Below are 15255 nucleotides of genomic sequence, written 5' to 3' on the forward strand. Positions count from 1 at the left end.
GTATGTTTTGTAACATAAATAACAAAAATATATGCATATATCAAAATAGCCCCCTATCCTTTGACGGCCCTTGGTGGAAAAAGTTTGGACGCCCATGCCCTACGGCAACAGCAGATGTATCGCCTGCGTCTTAAGAGCCGCTTCAGCAGTCTCTGCAAAGCCTGAGCACAAATTTCTCAACGTTGTAGACATATTGCTGCTTTTAAAGTCAAATTTGCTGCTTCTCCAGTAACTTTTGACACTGGTATTAACCTAATACGTAGCAGAGCAACACGGAGCTGCCTACCCGTCGTGCGTCCTCTTCATTGGGTCACGTGACTACCTATTGCACTTTAATGGTTGTGTGCAATAAACTGCTTACTCAAAAATATTTTTGTCTCACTCCCATTTCTTCTTTTTGCCTTTTGAAGCTCTACTTAGAACCTCCTTAAGATCCATCAGTGCAAAATGTACATTTTTGCAATGTTTCAATTGCACCAAACATAACCCAGAGCAAAACAAAGCATAAATGGCTCCTACAAATAGAATTGACCTTTTCTTCAATGCGTTTCTGTATGGTAGATGAATCAGTGCGAGAGACTTCCTTATTTTTAGGATTTAATGAAACGGATCTAAAAAGAAGTGAAACCACACTTGAAAGCGACTGAATTTATTGTCGTCTTTTCCACCCATTTTGAGGGAATGACAATTTTAGCATCTCTTTTGGTTGTTTGACGCAGAGTGCTGGGACCAAGACCCCCATCGAAGACCCAACTTTGGCTCCATCCTGGCCCAGCTGACGGCCCTGGAGCAGCAGGTGATGGAGGAGATGCCTCAGGACTCCTTCCACTCCCTACAGGAAGACTGGAAGCTGGAGATTCAGGACATGTTTGATGAGCTCCGCGCCAAGGAAAAGGTGACTTGTAGTTGTTTTGAGTTGGTTTAAGCATACCCTGTAGCTAACAGTGTTGAATGTCAAATAGGATTTTCCATGTTAAATACGGAAGCCAGATCAGATCAGATATGGTCAGTCAGATCCAGATTAAAAGATGGGTGTGGAAATTTGGGATAAAACTACAGTGGTGTGAAAAGATGTTTGCCCCCTTCCTGATTTCTTTTTTTTCCCATGTTTGTCACATTTCAATCTTTCAAATCATCTAATAAATTTAAATATTAATCAGTGACAACACAACTGAACGCAAAATGCAGTTTTTAAATGAATCTTTTTATTATTAAGGGAGAAAAGAAATCCAAAGCTACATGGCCCTGTGTGAAAAAGTGATTGCCCCCTAAAGCTAATAACTGGTTGGGCCACCCTTAGCAGCAACAACTGCAATCAAGCTTAACTTGCAATCAGTCTCTTACAGCGCTGTGGATGAATTTTGGCCCACTTATCTTTGTTTTTCCAGCAGGTCCTGATGCAGCAAAACAGCCCCAGACCATCACACTTTTACCGTTGATATGATGTTCTTTTTCTGAAATGCGGTGTTACTTTTACGCCAGATGTAATGGAACACACACCTTCCAAAAAGTTCAACTTTTGTCTCGTCAGACTAGTACTTTCCCAAAGGTCTTGGGGATCATCAAGATCTTTTCTGGCAAAATTGAGGCGAGCTTTAGTGTTCTTTTTGTTCAGCAGTGGTTTTCGTCTTGGAACTCTGCCATGCAGGCTGTTTTTGCCCAGTGTCTTTCTTATGGTGGAGTCATGAACACTGACCTTAACTGAGGCAAGTGAGGCCTGCAGTTCTTTGAATGTTGTTGTGGGGTCTTTTGTGTTTTCACACAGGGCCATGTAGGTTTGGATTTTTTTTCTCCCTTAATAATAAAAGTCTCGTTTAATAGTAAAAGTTTCATTTAAAAACTGTGTTTCGTATTCAGTTGTGTTGTCATTGACATACAGTCAAACTTGTCTATAGCGGCCACTAGAGGGAGTCTGCAAAAGTGGCCGCTATAGACAGGTGGCCTCTATAGACAGGTTGGCATCCAGTTTGAATGTTGACCAGTAGAGGAAAAAAAAAAAGGGGGGGGGGGGGGGGGGGGGATAAGAATGTTGACCAGTGGAGGGCACTGCGGACTGCGGACAAAAGTTGTACAGCACTACTAGGCTTGTTATTATCATGGTTCATGGTTTTAATCCTGAACATGCATGAGTCAAACAGTAGCACATCACATAGTACAATTCACAATTTTGCATGTCCAAAAAGGAGTAGGAAGAAGCAAAGCTTATTTAATCCTACCCCCCATCAGTTTCACATCAGTTGCAATACATTTATTCACCTCTTGTTCTTCCAAGTGTACTTTGTAGGTCTACATGACAATGTAGTGCAATCATAGCCAAGGTTTTTACTTACTAAAAGGAATCTAGAGGCTTAATAATAACTGATAGAATATATCCACGACCCACAGAACAAAGCTGTGCTAGTAATGTCTTACGCTTGTTTTTAATATTTTACTTTTTATACGGCAGAGTGACATTACAGCTTTAGTTCATCAGGAAGTGACAGTGGGCGTCCCGAGCAGGAGAGCTAGGCTCAGTGCTAGCTGTGAGTTTCGAGAGAGTTGGGAAGTGTGTTTATGTTGGCGTGGATGTAAAGTCCTGCAGTGTTTCTCCGCTGTTAATAAAGCCATTAAAGTGCATCGGCGACGTGAGTCTCTCCTTCCCCACAACAAGCGGCATTACAGTATTGACCAGTGCACACCAGGATATAAACGGTGTCATTTCTTACAGGCATTTCCTGGACAGCTATGTAGTGGGGCTTGTTTAACCTTTGCCTTGTGGGCAAGCAGGAAGGAGAGACGATGCTGAGAGATGTGTGTGTGTTCTGAGCTGCTCTCTGGTGGCCGCGTTCAGTAAATAAAGTTGGCAGAAGCAATAGGAGAAGTTTTCTTCTTTGCTTCAGAGCTGAATAACACTGACAAGTTAACAGACTAGTAGCGAACGGAAAAGAAGATGGCTTTTTTGTGTCGAATACAGAAGATGAGGACTTTGATGGATTTGTGGATGAGGATTGATGAAAAATAACATGAGGACATTCTAAAATACTTCAATTAAGTACAACTGAACTCAGTTTTGCTCCCGCTGCCGCATGCATGCTAGCATATGTTTTTTTTTTATTGTAGCGTCGCTGGGAGCACGTCCTGTTCCAAGTCTACTTTGCGGTAATGTTTTGGTGCAAATGCTCTTAAAGTTACATGTTTGACCAGGAAATAGCAAGCTCAAAAGAAGACGGCTTTTTATGTGGAACAACTGACAGTTTGTGTGGATCTTGTGAATGATTGTGACTGAGCTAGGACTCAGTAATTAAAGTCTACACACGACGGCTTCATTGATTGAAATACGAAACTTTTTCGTGCATGAAGCTTCTACTTGAGTCAGTAATTTGGCCGCTATATGCAGTCAGGTATTGACCAAGGGAGACAAAATGGGTGGCCGCTGGCCGCGTTGGACAGGTGACTGCTATACACAGGGTCTATAACATGTAAATTTGCTGCGGGGGATTTTTCAGTGGCTACTATAGGCAGGTGGCCGTCCTATAAAGGTGGCCGCTAAGACAGGTTTGACTGTATTTACATTTGTTTGATCTGAAACATTTACTGTAAGTGTGACACACATACAAAAAAATAAGAAATCAGGAAGGAGGCAAACCCTTATTCACACCACTGTATGTATTTTTGCTGAAGGTCATCATAAATTGAGCTTGTTATTCATTCTTTAAAGGGATATTACATTTGGAAATGTAATGTCATGGAAATAGGTTCAGAACTACTATGTGCCTTCACATAGCAGATTTGACATTATGTTTTAAACTTTTATCCCCTATTGGTTGGATGGTTACGTTCAATTTTTCAATGAAACATTTAATCTGAAGGGAACATCCTGTCTGACAAACAATCAAAGGTGACACATCCCACCATTTTGTCCGCCAGGAGCTGCGCTGCCGTGAGGAGGAGCTGAAGCGGGCGGCGCTGGAGCAGAAATCCCACGAGGAGTTCCTGCGCCAGCGTGAGCAGCAGCTGGCCCAGTGGGAGCAGGACGTGTTCGAGCGCGAGCTCAGCCTCCTCATCCTGCACCTTAACCAGAACCAGAACCAGGAGAAACCCAACGTCAAAAAGCGCAAGGGCACCTTCAAGAAGCACAAGCTCAAATGCAAGAACGGCGAGAAGATCAGCATGCCCCAAGGTGTGTGTTCTGTTAGACTCTCAGTTACATAAAGGCTGCTCTTTCCCAATGCAACACACTCCTTTTAGTGCAGGGGTGTCCAAACTTTTTTTTTTTCCAGTGAAGGCCGCATAGAAAGGATGCAAGGGCCACTTTGATATTTTATAGATACAGTGTGCTAAGAAGTTACTGTATATATATTTCAACAAAAAACTGCATCTCAGCTTTGTCATATAGGTGAAAAAACCTATTATTAGTATTATCTTCTGTCTCTTTTTTTTCCCTCATTTTTGGTGTTTTTTCCCCAAATATTTCAACTTTTCCCCAACCAAATTTTCCAAAAATTACAACTTTGTTTTGTTTGTTGTTTCTCATAATATTATGACTTTTAAAAAGTAACAACTTTTTTCTTAAATATTTCAAATCTATGCTACTAAAATGACATTTTTCCTCATAAAATTGCAACTTTGTCATAAAATTGTGACTTTTTTCTTGTTAGAATGGGACTTTATTCTCCTAATATTTGGACTTTATTCTTGTGAAATTACAGCTGTTGTTTTTTTTTTTTTTAATTTCCCAAATATTTGAACTTTCTTTGTGTAATCTCGTAATTATGATTTTATTCCCATAATATTTTTTTTTTTTTTTTTATTCTCAGAACATAACTTTTTCCGCAACCTAATTTTCCAAAAATTACAATTACAGTTTCGCATAATATTACTACTTTTTTAAAAAACAAACAAAAAAAAAGTTATTTATTTATTTATTTATTTATTTATTTTTGTATTTCAACGTTATGCGTCTGTGTAGGCTCTCAGTCGTACAGGAGTTGTCCATCAAGGGAAAGGCTTCTGGAGACGTCATCTGTACTTCTGTGAAGAAGGTGTCGGACGTTTCGCTCCTCATCCGAAGAGCTTCGTCAGCGAACTAACAAGTGCTGGTAGCCTAGGTCTTAAATACAGTAAGAGTGGGCGGAATTGGTGTGCCAACACCCTCCTTCTATTGGTTCCTTACACTAAGCCTGGGCGGAGTAGTGGTATAATCCTCTCCTGCTATTAGCACCTCCGATAGAGGAGACACAACATGTCCAGAGAGCGCTCTCAACCTGTGGGTACCCGCGGTGGGCTTTGAACAAATGTCAAAAGAAGAGAGTAGGGAAAGAAACCCAAAAGCCCACAGAAGCAAAAAGGAGAGGAGTGGTAGTCCCTTATGTAATGGGGGTCTCCGAAAAACTCCAGAGGATCTTATGGCAACACAAAATTCCTACCTATTTCAAACCAGTAAATACCCTGAGACAAAAATTAGTGCATCCTAAAGACAAGGCTCCAAACCAAAAACAGAGCAATGTGGTCTATTCCATCCACTGTAAAGATGAGGAATGCAAAGAGCACTACATTGGGGAAACTAAGCAAATGCTCCAAAAAAGGCTTTATCAACATCGCAGGGACAATTCTAGTGGTCCTCAATCAGCAGTACATCTACACCTTAAAGCAACCAATCACTCTTTTCAGGACAGCGATGTAAAGATTTTGGCCAAAGAAAACAGATGGTTTGAAAGAGGAGTAAAGGAAGCTATTTTTGTCAAACAACAGAACCCATCATTGAATCGGAATGGTGGTTTGAGGTTTAATTTGGACCCTGTGTTCAGCAGGTTACTGAGACCAAAACCCACAGCTCTTAGTCTTGCAAATGAGGTGAAGCCAGGGCCGAGCCAGAACAATAGATGCTAACGAGCCAGTATCAGAGTCGTTCATACCCAACTCAGGGAGCGACACTTCCCTTTTATCGGAGGTGTTAATAGCAGGAGAGGATTATACCACTACTCCGCCCAGGCTTAGTGTAAGGAACCAATAGGAGGAGGGTGTTGGCACACCAATTCCGCCCACTCTTACTGTATTTAAGGCCTAGGCTACCAGCACTTATTAGTTCGCTGACGAAGCTCTTCGGATGAGGAGCGAAACGTCCGACACCTTCTTCACAGAAGTACAGATGACGTCTCAAGAAGCCTTTCCCTCGATTTCAACGTTATGCTACTAAAAATTACGTTATTTTTCCTCATAATATTACGTTATTATTGTAAAAAACTTTTTTTCATTAGATTACAACTTTTTTTTTTTTAACATTTGGACTTTATTCTAGTATAATGACTGCTTATTTTTCAATTTGTGCTGTTTTTATTTTCTGTTTTAAATTATATTTTTTCGAGTGTGCCGCGGGCCAATTAAAACACCCCTGTTTTAATGTCTCTGTGTCATTACATAGTAAGTAGATGAACATGCCAGACGAGAGGAGGCAGTTTCTGAACAAAATGCGTATGAATTATGAACTGATGAACTGATATTTTTGAAATGTTTGTAAAATATATAGTCCGAAATGAGCTGAATGTTTTCAGTTGGAATGGTTTGAATGAGTTGAGAAAAATGGAAGTAGTACGTAAGACGGGGGTTGTTTTTTGTTTGTTTGTTTGTTTGTTTTTATTGGCACACACCACATTCTGAAAATACATTTCAATAAGAAAAGAAAAAAGTCTTTAAAAAAAAAGAGGAAAATGGCATAATGTATTGAGAAGAAGTTGAATATTTCAATAATGTTGATAGCTTCTCCAGGCCCCGTCCACACAGGAACGTTCCTGGGATATTTTCTTTTCTTTTTTTTTTTTGTTGGTGTTTTTTTTTTTTTGGTGCATTGAAAAAAATTGGCGTCCACACGGTGCGAGATTAGGAAATAGTTGCATCCAGGCGGGAACGGGTCACTGGGTGAAAACAATGTAATGAACAACACCTACTGTACGTGCAGCGCTGTAAACAGACACGCAGATGGAACCACATGACACCAAACTATAGAAGAAGAAGAAATGCGTGCAGTTCCGACGGCTCACCAAGACTTACGACAAAGTGGAATTACTGCTATGATTCATTTTATACTTTTCCATTTTGACCTGTGCAGTCATGTGTATGTGATGAAGACACTCGCTGTAATGCCACTCTTCTTCCGTGACGGAGCGCCGTGGCCATCTGGTTTACGTATGTGTTCCACAGCGGAAGAAGATGCGAGCATCTTCATCACATACACATGAATGCACAGGTGACAGTGCGCAGGGATACAGCGGGAGAAAAGCGTTTTGTGAGGTTTGATTTTTATTTTTTTGAGGAGGTAATTTTAGTGATGCGAAGTATTACTCTTTTTAACGCATATTGTTTTGAGAAGCCAAACTCTTGACTTAAATGGCCGCAGCAACTAAGTGGAACTACGTTCCTCGTCACAGATCTCCGACCAGAACTGGACTCACTTGACCAATTGTGGGGGTAAGTCACTGTTGGTGTAGTACACTGCTGATGGGGGTGTCATACAACTTCATGTCAAAAAATCCGAACTATCCCTTTAATCCGAATCTGTTAACTTTAGCAAACAGTACTGTAGTTGGTGATGATTACAGAAAAATAACTCTCTCTTGTTCTACCCAAAGTCTTGGTTGAACACACATAACTTTTCTTTGTAAATCTCATAATGACCCTGGAACTTCGACTCGTGCCATTTATATTTGGCCCTCCGGCAGCAGCACTGTATTTCTTGATACTAATAACGCTAATTAGAGATGCTCCATATTGGCTTCTTACCTAGGGTTGGGTATCTCTGGTCTCTACCCGAAATTATATTGCATCTCGATTCACTAGCAACCGACCCGATCCACATTTTTTGGCTTCCGATACAGTATATAGGGCTCAAAAAATTAAAGGGAACACTAAAATATCACATGCTAGATCTAAATTAATTAAATATTCTTATTAAATATTTTGGTCTTTACATAGTTTAATGTGCTGACAACAAATTCACACAGAAATTATCAACTGAAATCAAATTTATTAGCCCATGCAGGTCTGGATTTGGAGTCACACTCAAAATTAAAGTGGAAAAAGACCCCCCCCGCCCCACCTCCATTTGCTCAACAGCATGTGAAATGGTCATTCTGCGTTGCTTCCAAAGTGGACAGTTTGAATAACGGCGCACAGTTTTGACTGAGTGTGAATTGTGTGTTCCCTTTATTTTTTTGAGCAGCGTATTTTTTTTTATAGTCTTGCCGAGCCGATCCCGTAACAATCTTTTTTTTTTTTTAATAACAAGGTTTTATTACAAATATGAATTTGTGGAATTGAATATGTTTATGAAAATAACTCTTCGAAGCATTCAAAATAACGCAACCAAAGTAATGCTGAATTAACTTTTTTATTACACAGAATAACCAACAATATTGGTTTTTGCTTTTGTAACAAACCTCTGTGAGTCAGGTTCCTAATCCAATAAAAGTCCATCCAATAAAAGATACAGTTGGAAAAAATGGACGTGCAAAATACTTTTAAAGTTGGACTAATAATTGACATGGTTATAGATCCATTTGTGATGCGATTTAGAATATATTACTTTTTTTTTTTTTTACAAACTTTTTTCCCCAAATTCCGTTTTTTCTGTTTACGTTTTTTGGAATTCTGTTTTTTTTTTTTTTTTTTTACCTTTTCCACATATTTTACCAGCATAGACTGTGTGCTATTTGGGTCAATGAATAGAATTAAATGCAAAAATCTTTACATTTATTGATGCAATACATCAGTGGCCCATTTTGTCCAGTAATTGAGAAATGGAGGTAGCTTGGCTAACTTTTCTAATGGGATGTCAGCCTCTGCACATATTGATACAAAATCCTCAACAAACTGTAATGCCAGTGCTTGTGATTAAGGGAGATGTAGTCACAGATGTCATTCCAATCGCGTTATTAATGTAAGTATTTACACAATTAGACAAATGTGACAAAGAACACTCTTATTTTGAAGGCCGGAAGTGTGCCGTGTGTGTTGAAAATGGCAAATGACGATTGATATGTGCTGGGTGCAAGAATAAATGTGCCTCTCGTCTTTTTTCACTCAGAACCTGCACGTCGTCAGTGGGCATTGTAAAATGGTCCTTACATTGAAGCAGTAAAACACAACACAGTGAAAATATACTCATCCAGCCTGAGTTGTGCACACACACACACACACACACACACACACACACACACACACACACAGCCGCACTAGCACGCTCTGCTAAACGTAGCTAACCCCGCTAGCTTCCATTCACGCTCTGTACCAGAGGAGTTTCCAAGGTTTTTCGCCGCCGTTTAGCAGTGTTTGTGATGAGATTCCGCCACGATTGAGCGGCTCGCACCATGACCCGGTAGTCCGGGCACAGTGAGGGGGAATTACCGCTGTAGCTACGGAGCCGAATATCCAACGTCCAACGTGAAACTAACTTCACCGTGGCCATGTCTGCATGGTGGTGTTGTATTTTTTTCCTCTTGCGGGTGGCGGGAGTCGAGTGGCAACCAGCTTTGAGGCGCATTACCGCACCTAGCATGTTGAAGTGTGGCCCAGAGTTACGAACGTTATACGGAAACCGGATCAGCCCGATCTCGTGGCGGAAGCAGATAAATTATCCGATCTTCCAAATACAGCGGAACGGCAGCCGATCCCGATCCTGAAGATCCCTACTAGCAACGATCCGATACATTTAAGACGCCGCTTGATCAACTGGCGATTCGATTAGATACGATTTACCTCCTGATCACGATGAGTCACGATCCAAATATTAATTCATTCATTTCTATGCCAGTTGTTGCTGGGGTATGCTGGAGCCTATACCAGCTGACTTCGGGCGAGAGGCGGGGTACACTGTGGACTGGTCGGCAGTCAACCGCAGGGCACATACAGTATGTGTTTTCAGTCAATATATGTGTTAAAGTATTGATGTATGTTTGTGTATTTTGTTTTTTTTGTTGCAGATTTCATCCACAAGATCACAGTGCAGGCGTCACCAGGCCTAGAGAAGAGGCGAAACTCACCCGATTTGGGCTCGGGCTCCTCGTCCTCCTTTGGCCCGCGTTTCCGTGCAATCCAGCGTGAGTGTAGTTACTTTACACTTGCACTCACATTTAACCGTACATTTGAGACATTTTCTCCTTGCCCCAAATTGCTCCCTCTTGCACTTCCTGGCATCCTCGCACACATTTTTGTCAGTAGTCTGCTTAGTAGTCAGTATTCAGAGCAAATATGATAATTATCATCGCTCCATCTCAGCATTTCCTGCTGTAGGAAAGGAATACTGAGATGCAGTTACTTTGCCGCTGCAGCAGGAGGGGCCACTGAGCTTTGCCAGTCTGTGCACTCACCATTTTGCCTGCAGTGCACTGCATTTTGCCATACTTCTCAGTGTGAATGCAAAAAGATGCACTCAAAAGACTGTATGGAAGTGTGGAAGTAGAGAAATGGAGACACTGTACAAGTGCAAGTACAGAACTGCGCGAATTGGGACGCGCCCGAAGTTGAAGTACAGAAGTGTGCGTTGCCTTATGAGGAGATGTTTGTATCTGTGAAGGGTGTGATGGATGTTGTTAAGCATCTGTGATTGCTGTGCTTGATTTGGCTAGAAATGTATTTACATATAATGAACACATTGATGAGTTGCGGTGAGAAGTTTACACACTGATGCTCCTGTTTCCCCACAGTGAGTCCCTGTGACAGCAACAGGACGTTTGGTCTGAGCCCCGTGTGGCCCCTTGAGGCCCCCTCCCACAAGCAAGCCAACGGAGAACAGAGGCTGAGTCCCCACTGGAGGCCCCAGAGCCCCAAAAGCCCCAAGAGCCCCAAGGTCCTGCGCCTGAGTCCTCAGGAGAGCAGGTACATGTCACACGTGTGATCCTCCTTTAATGAATGCATGATTTACATGTCCTCTGTCCTCTTTTACAAGTCTGTCCATGAGAGCCAAGCTGCTGGTGTCTGACAGCAACGAGAATGGCGAATCCAAGGACGACTTTGAGGAGTACAGACCCTCCACACCGACCCCTTCCCTGGCTCACAACGGTGCCTAACTGGCGGTGGTAATTTAGTGTGACTTATTAATAGAATATAAGTGAATGATACATTTTTGTGGTTTCACAGGCTCATCTGTGAAGGACAGTCTGCGGCTTCCTCTTCCACAAGGAGACCCGGGCAGTGAAGAGGCCGGCGCCTCGCCAGCTGGCTCTCCAGATCGGGGTCCTCTCAACCTGATTAAGAGCACCCACCGGGCCTTGCTCAGCAGCGCCTCCCTCTTAGCCTCACTTGGCTTGGGTCGCTGCTTGGATGTCTCCCCAAAAGTGCCCCCTCGGACTAATCCTCCCTCCCTCGAGGAGTGTGCGCCCTCCAACGTGGAGAGCTCGCCCACAAAGCCTCTCGTTCCGGAACCCCCTGTCGTGGATGACCTTATCACATTCTCCTCCTCCGAGCCACTTCCCAAGCCACTTTTGGATTTAGCCGTGCGGTGCCAAGAAATCAGGTCGCTGCCCCCACCTAACCCTCGCGAGAGGGGTGACCACAGGATGCAGCATGCACCCCCCAGCCCCCTGAGTGGCGCTGGGGACGTGGGCCCCGTGGAGCAGAACTGCAGTGGTCGATCGAGCAATGGGGATGTCGGATGCGATGGCTTGGAGCACAGAGGTGACCGGAGGAGGAGGTCTTGTCAAGGCCTGCATGGCACTCAGCTTGGTGGGTCTTCTTTTTATCTGTCAACATTCAAGAAACAACAAATAAATCCAAGAAGCCTTTAATGAGCTCCAGATTTTAAATTCTCTAACTTCTTTGTGTGTTCTCTCCAGTTCTGGATCTGCCCCTGTGTCAAGACACTCAGGACTCTCATGAAAAACCCTCAACGCCCTACTCTCTCCAACCTAACCCCGCCCTTTGGAGTCCCAACACCCGCCGCCTGGAGGTAAGCGTTATCCCCCGCCCTCGTCCCTCACCCATACGACACCGCATCGACCCGTGGAGCTTCATCTCAGCCGGTGGCGGTGGTTCCACTGTCAATCGCTCAGACAGTGCCCCTCTGGGGTACCAGCCCTCCCCGACCAACCCCTTCACCAATTGCCACCCCTTCCCCTCGCCAGACTGCGACCCCTTCACCCTCCGCGCCGACCCCTCGGGCGCCTTGGACAGGGCGTCGCTCTTCGACCCCTTCTCAACGCCGTTCCCCACCTCGCGCTCGGCGCCGTGCTCCGCTAACGGCTCGCCCACGCTGCCATCGTTCCGCATCGCGCCGCTCAACCCGGCAGACTCGCCACTCATCGACCTGGGCTGGGCGGCATGCAACAAGCCCCTGGATGGAACCAAAGAGAGAGCCCACCCTCGAAGGACTCTAGGGCTCAAACCTTTCAAGTCCCCGACGCAGCTCAGAGACGACAGGTTCTAAAGTCCACAAGGAGCCTTTTATCGAAGGTCCCCAACATTTTAACAAGGACTCCTTCACACATCCCACTGGGGCCTGCTGCTTTGGAACGCTGAAACGTTCCATGGGATAGCGGCATAGCTGGCTGTGAAGCAAGAGCTCGTTCTTTCTCTTTGTGTTTCTTTTGGACACCCATCAGTCTTCCCATCTACTCCCGTCTCTGCCGGCAACAATACAGAGGTGGATCAGGCCACCCCCGACCTACCTCTGTGCCGACAGAAAGCAATCAGGACATTTTGGAGTGCCTTGTTTTGTGAAGTGTTCATTTCATCCATGTGGTGCGCAGGGAAGACGCTTGGAATTTGTCTTCAAAGCAGAAAACACGTCCAGCTTCAGCTTCCGCCAGCTGTGTTGCGGGAGGTAAAACGGCCGCTACAAAGAAAAGAAGGAGATAACATTCCCGCACAATGCCCAGGATTGGACATTGAATGTGCCATAAGCGCCCGTCGAGGTGAAATCCCACTTCTTACACCAAAGAGAGCCTCTGTGACAAGTCTTCAGTCTTAAATCACTCAACGTACAGTATGTTAATTATTGGTTAATAGGCACCACTAGGGATGGGCATTCAACCCAACATTTTAAAACCGCAGGACCCCGGTAAGTTAATCACGCAATATCGCAAAATGACCCATTTCCACATAATGTCAGCTAAAAGCTAAATGCTAACACAAGACAATTTAAACCACGAGCCCTTAAATAAGGCAAACGTAGAGAACAATCAAACTGTCAGAGACCAGCATATGTATAATAATTTTATAAAAGAAAACACTAATGCGACAAAATTTGCCTCATTTGAAAGGAGCACTTAGCCATTCCAAAACGAAGTGTCATTCCACTAGCGCTAAAACTCACTGAATAAGCAGTATTGATATGTCATGTTTCACAGCTACAGTAAGCATCAAAGCCTCCTCTTTATTTTGATGCCAAGGTCATCCATGTAGAGCGTAAATGCAGAGAAAAGCTTGATTTGGGTTATGTGGTCTTTTTTTGGGGGGGGGGGTAGCAAAATGGCACAGTGTTTAAGAATCCATGATCATCTACAGTCGTCTCTCGCTACATCACTTCCTCACTGTATCGCGTTTTTTCAAAAATGTGTTCATCAATAAAATGGCACAGTGTTTAAGAATCCATGATCGTCTACAGTCGTCTCTCGCTACATCGCTTCCTCACTCTATCGCGTTGTTTCAAAAATGTGTTCATCAATAAATGATTGCTGTTTTATGCTTGACTATGGCCTGTTAGTCAAAAAATATTGCGAGACGACCAGTTATGTGTAGCATTCTGCTCACGAGGTGTCAGTAATGTTACATTGATGAGACATGACATTATATTACATTACCTTCACACTGCATGGAGTCAGCCATGGAAGTGGTACGTTTTTGGCTTCTTAGTTTGTCCTCCTTCCCCACTCCGTTTGAAACACCTAAATTTAGAACAAATAAATTGGAGGCTAACTAGCTAGCTTCGTATGCTATGAGCGGCAGCCGTCTCTTATATCCCTGCAGTGATCCCGTTGCCTGCGCAAAGTGGTGTAAACAAAGAATAACGAGAGCATAAAGGTGACTATAGGGTTGTTATTTCATCTCTACAGGGCTCTAATAATGTTAAAATTCGTATGTAGAAAGTCATAAACAGGTTTTTTATGCTCTAACTACAAAGGTATTCAGTTTATTATTATTGCATCCTACTTCACAGAAATTTGCTTATTGCAGTCTGTTCTGGAACCAATTAACCACGATAAACGAGAGATGACTGTATGTGGAAAAAGTCATTCAATAATTGGTTATTTTAGATGGTAAAAAAAATCTATTTTCCTCATTTAAAGAGACGTTTTAACCAGTTAGCACGGGTGCTAGTAGTGGCTAACTGGTGGACTTCAGTTGTTTCAGACCCTACTAATCAATCAATTCATCAATTCCACTGGATTAATAATGATGCCCATCCCTACTTGAAGGTGGGCTAGTGAGTTGTCTTGGTTTGTAAGGCAGGAATAAATGCATTCCACTCTGGAGATAGTATTCCGACACAGTGCACAATACCGCTTCTTAGACCAAATGGAGCTGCTCTGACAATGTACGTACGTCTTAAATCTTACTTTAATAGAAACACTGTCCATACACTTTCCCCCCATTTTGTTTTGGGGAAAGTTGGCACAAAAGCTTTAAAGTGGAAGTAAATACTAAGTTGACATTCCGCTAATTGCGTCCGAGCACTCTGTAAAATGACCAGCTACTTCCCAAGGTAATTATGGAGTTTAGCCACTTAGTTTAGGACTAATCGACACCACATTTTGGGAATTCTACGAAATGTCCATCAACCATGGGGAACAATAAACAACCAAATATCCAATGAATTATTTTTCGATGACCAAGTATTTTCTCCAACTTTAATTTGAAGAATAACACTTTTTAACACCGTGTCAACAGCAGCATTGCACTCAATTGCTCAGGATGTGATTAATCAAATCAACTAGACGAATGGATCTTTATGCCCATCCCTAGTTCCAAGTGGTGTCTGGTTTAGTAAGGCCGGAGTAGTCTTAATAGTTGTTGGGAGATTCCTTTTGGAGTGATGCCACATCATGCTATGTCTTTTCAAGCGTCTGTTAGCATAACGGGTGCAGGTCAAGCAGCTGAAAGAGACCCACTAAATAAACCAAACAAAAAACACAATGAATGGTGACACACTGTGTAATTGGAGGACATTGGCGAGCTTTGCTCGAATGAAGAGCGAAAAGCTGGAGGAATTTGTGATTTGTGTAAAAATCCCGCCTGATGAAAATAGCGAGCTTCTGTTGTCATTGTTTTCATTTCAATCCAGTTCCT

At 43.1% G+C, this 15255-nt stretch overlaps 1 protein-coding gene across 1 annotated transcript in view; it reads left to right on the plus strand.

Moving 5' to 3' along the window:
- Positions 1–15255, plus strand: part of LOC129168033 (mitogen-activated protein kinase kinase kinase 11) — a 55334-nt gene that overhangs the window by 37797 nt on the left and 2282 nt on the right. The window contains exons 4-10 of the mRNA XM_054752829.1: positions 720–895; positions 3907–4159; positions 9954–10070; positions 10677–10848; positions 10919–11031; positions 11110–11694; positions 11805–15255. The exon at positions 11805–15255 is cut by the window's right edge and continues 2282 nt beyond it. Coding sequence (XP_054608804.1) covers positions 720–895; positions 3907–4159; positions 9954–10070; positions 10677–10848; positions 10919–11031; positions 11110–11694; positions 11805–12394 — 2006 coding nt within the window. The 3' untranslated portion in view covers positions 12395–15255. The remainder of the gene's footprint in view (positions 1–719; positions 896–3906; positions 4160–9953; positions 10071–10676; positions 10849–10918; positions 11032–11109; positions 11695–11804) is intronic.

The sequence above is a fragment of the Dunckerocampus dactyliophorus genome, chromosome 15 (genome assembly GCF_027744805.1).
Source record: "Dunckerocampus dactyliophorus isolate RoL2022-P2 chromosome 15, RoL_Ddac_1.1, whole genome shotgun sequence".
NCBI classification, from domain to species: Eukaryota; Metazoa; Chordata; class Actinopteri; order Syngnathiformes; family Syngnathidae; genus Dunckerocampus; species Dunckerocampus dactyliophorus.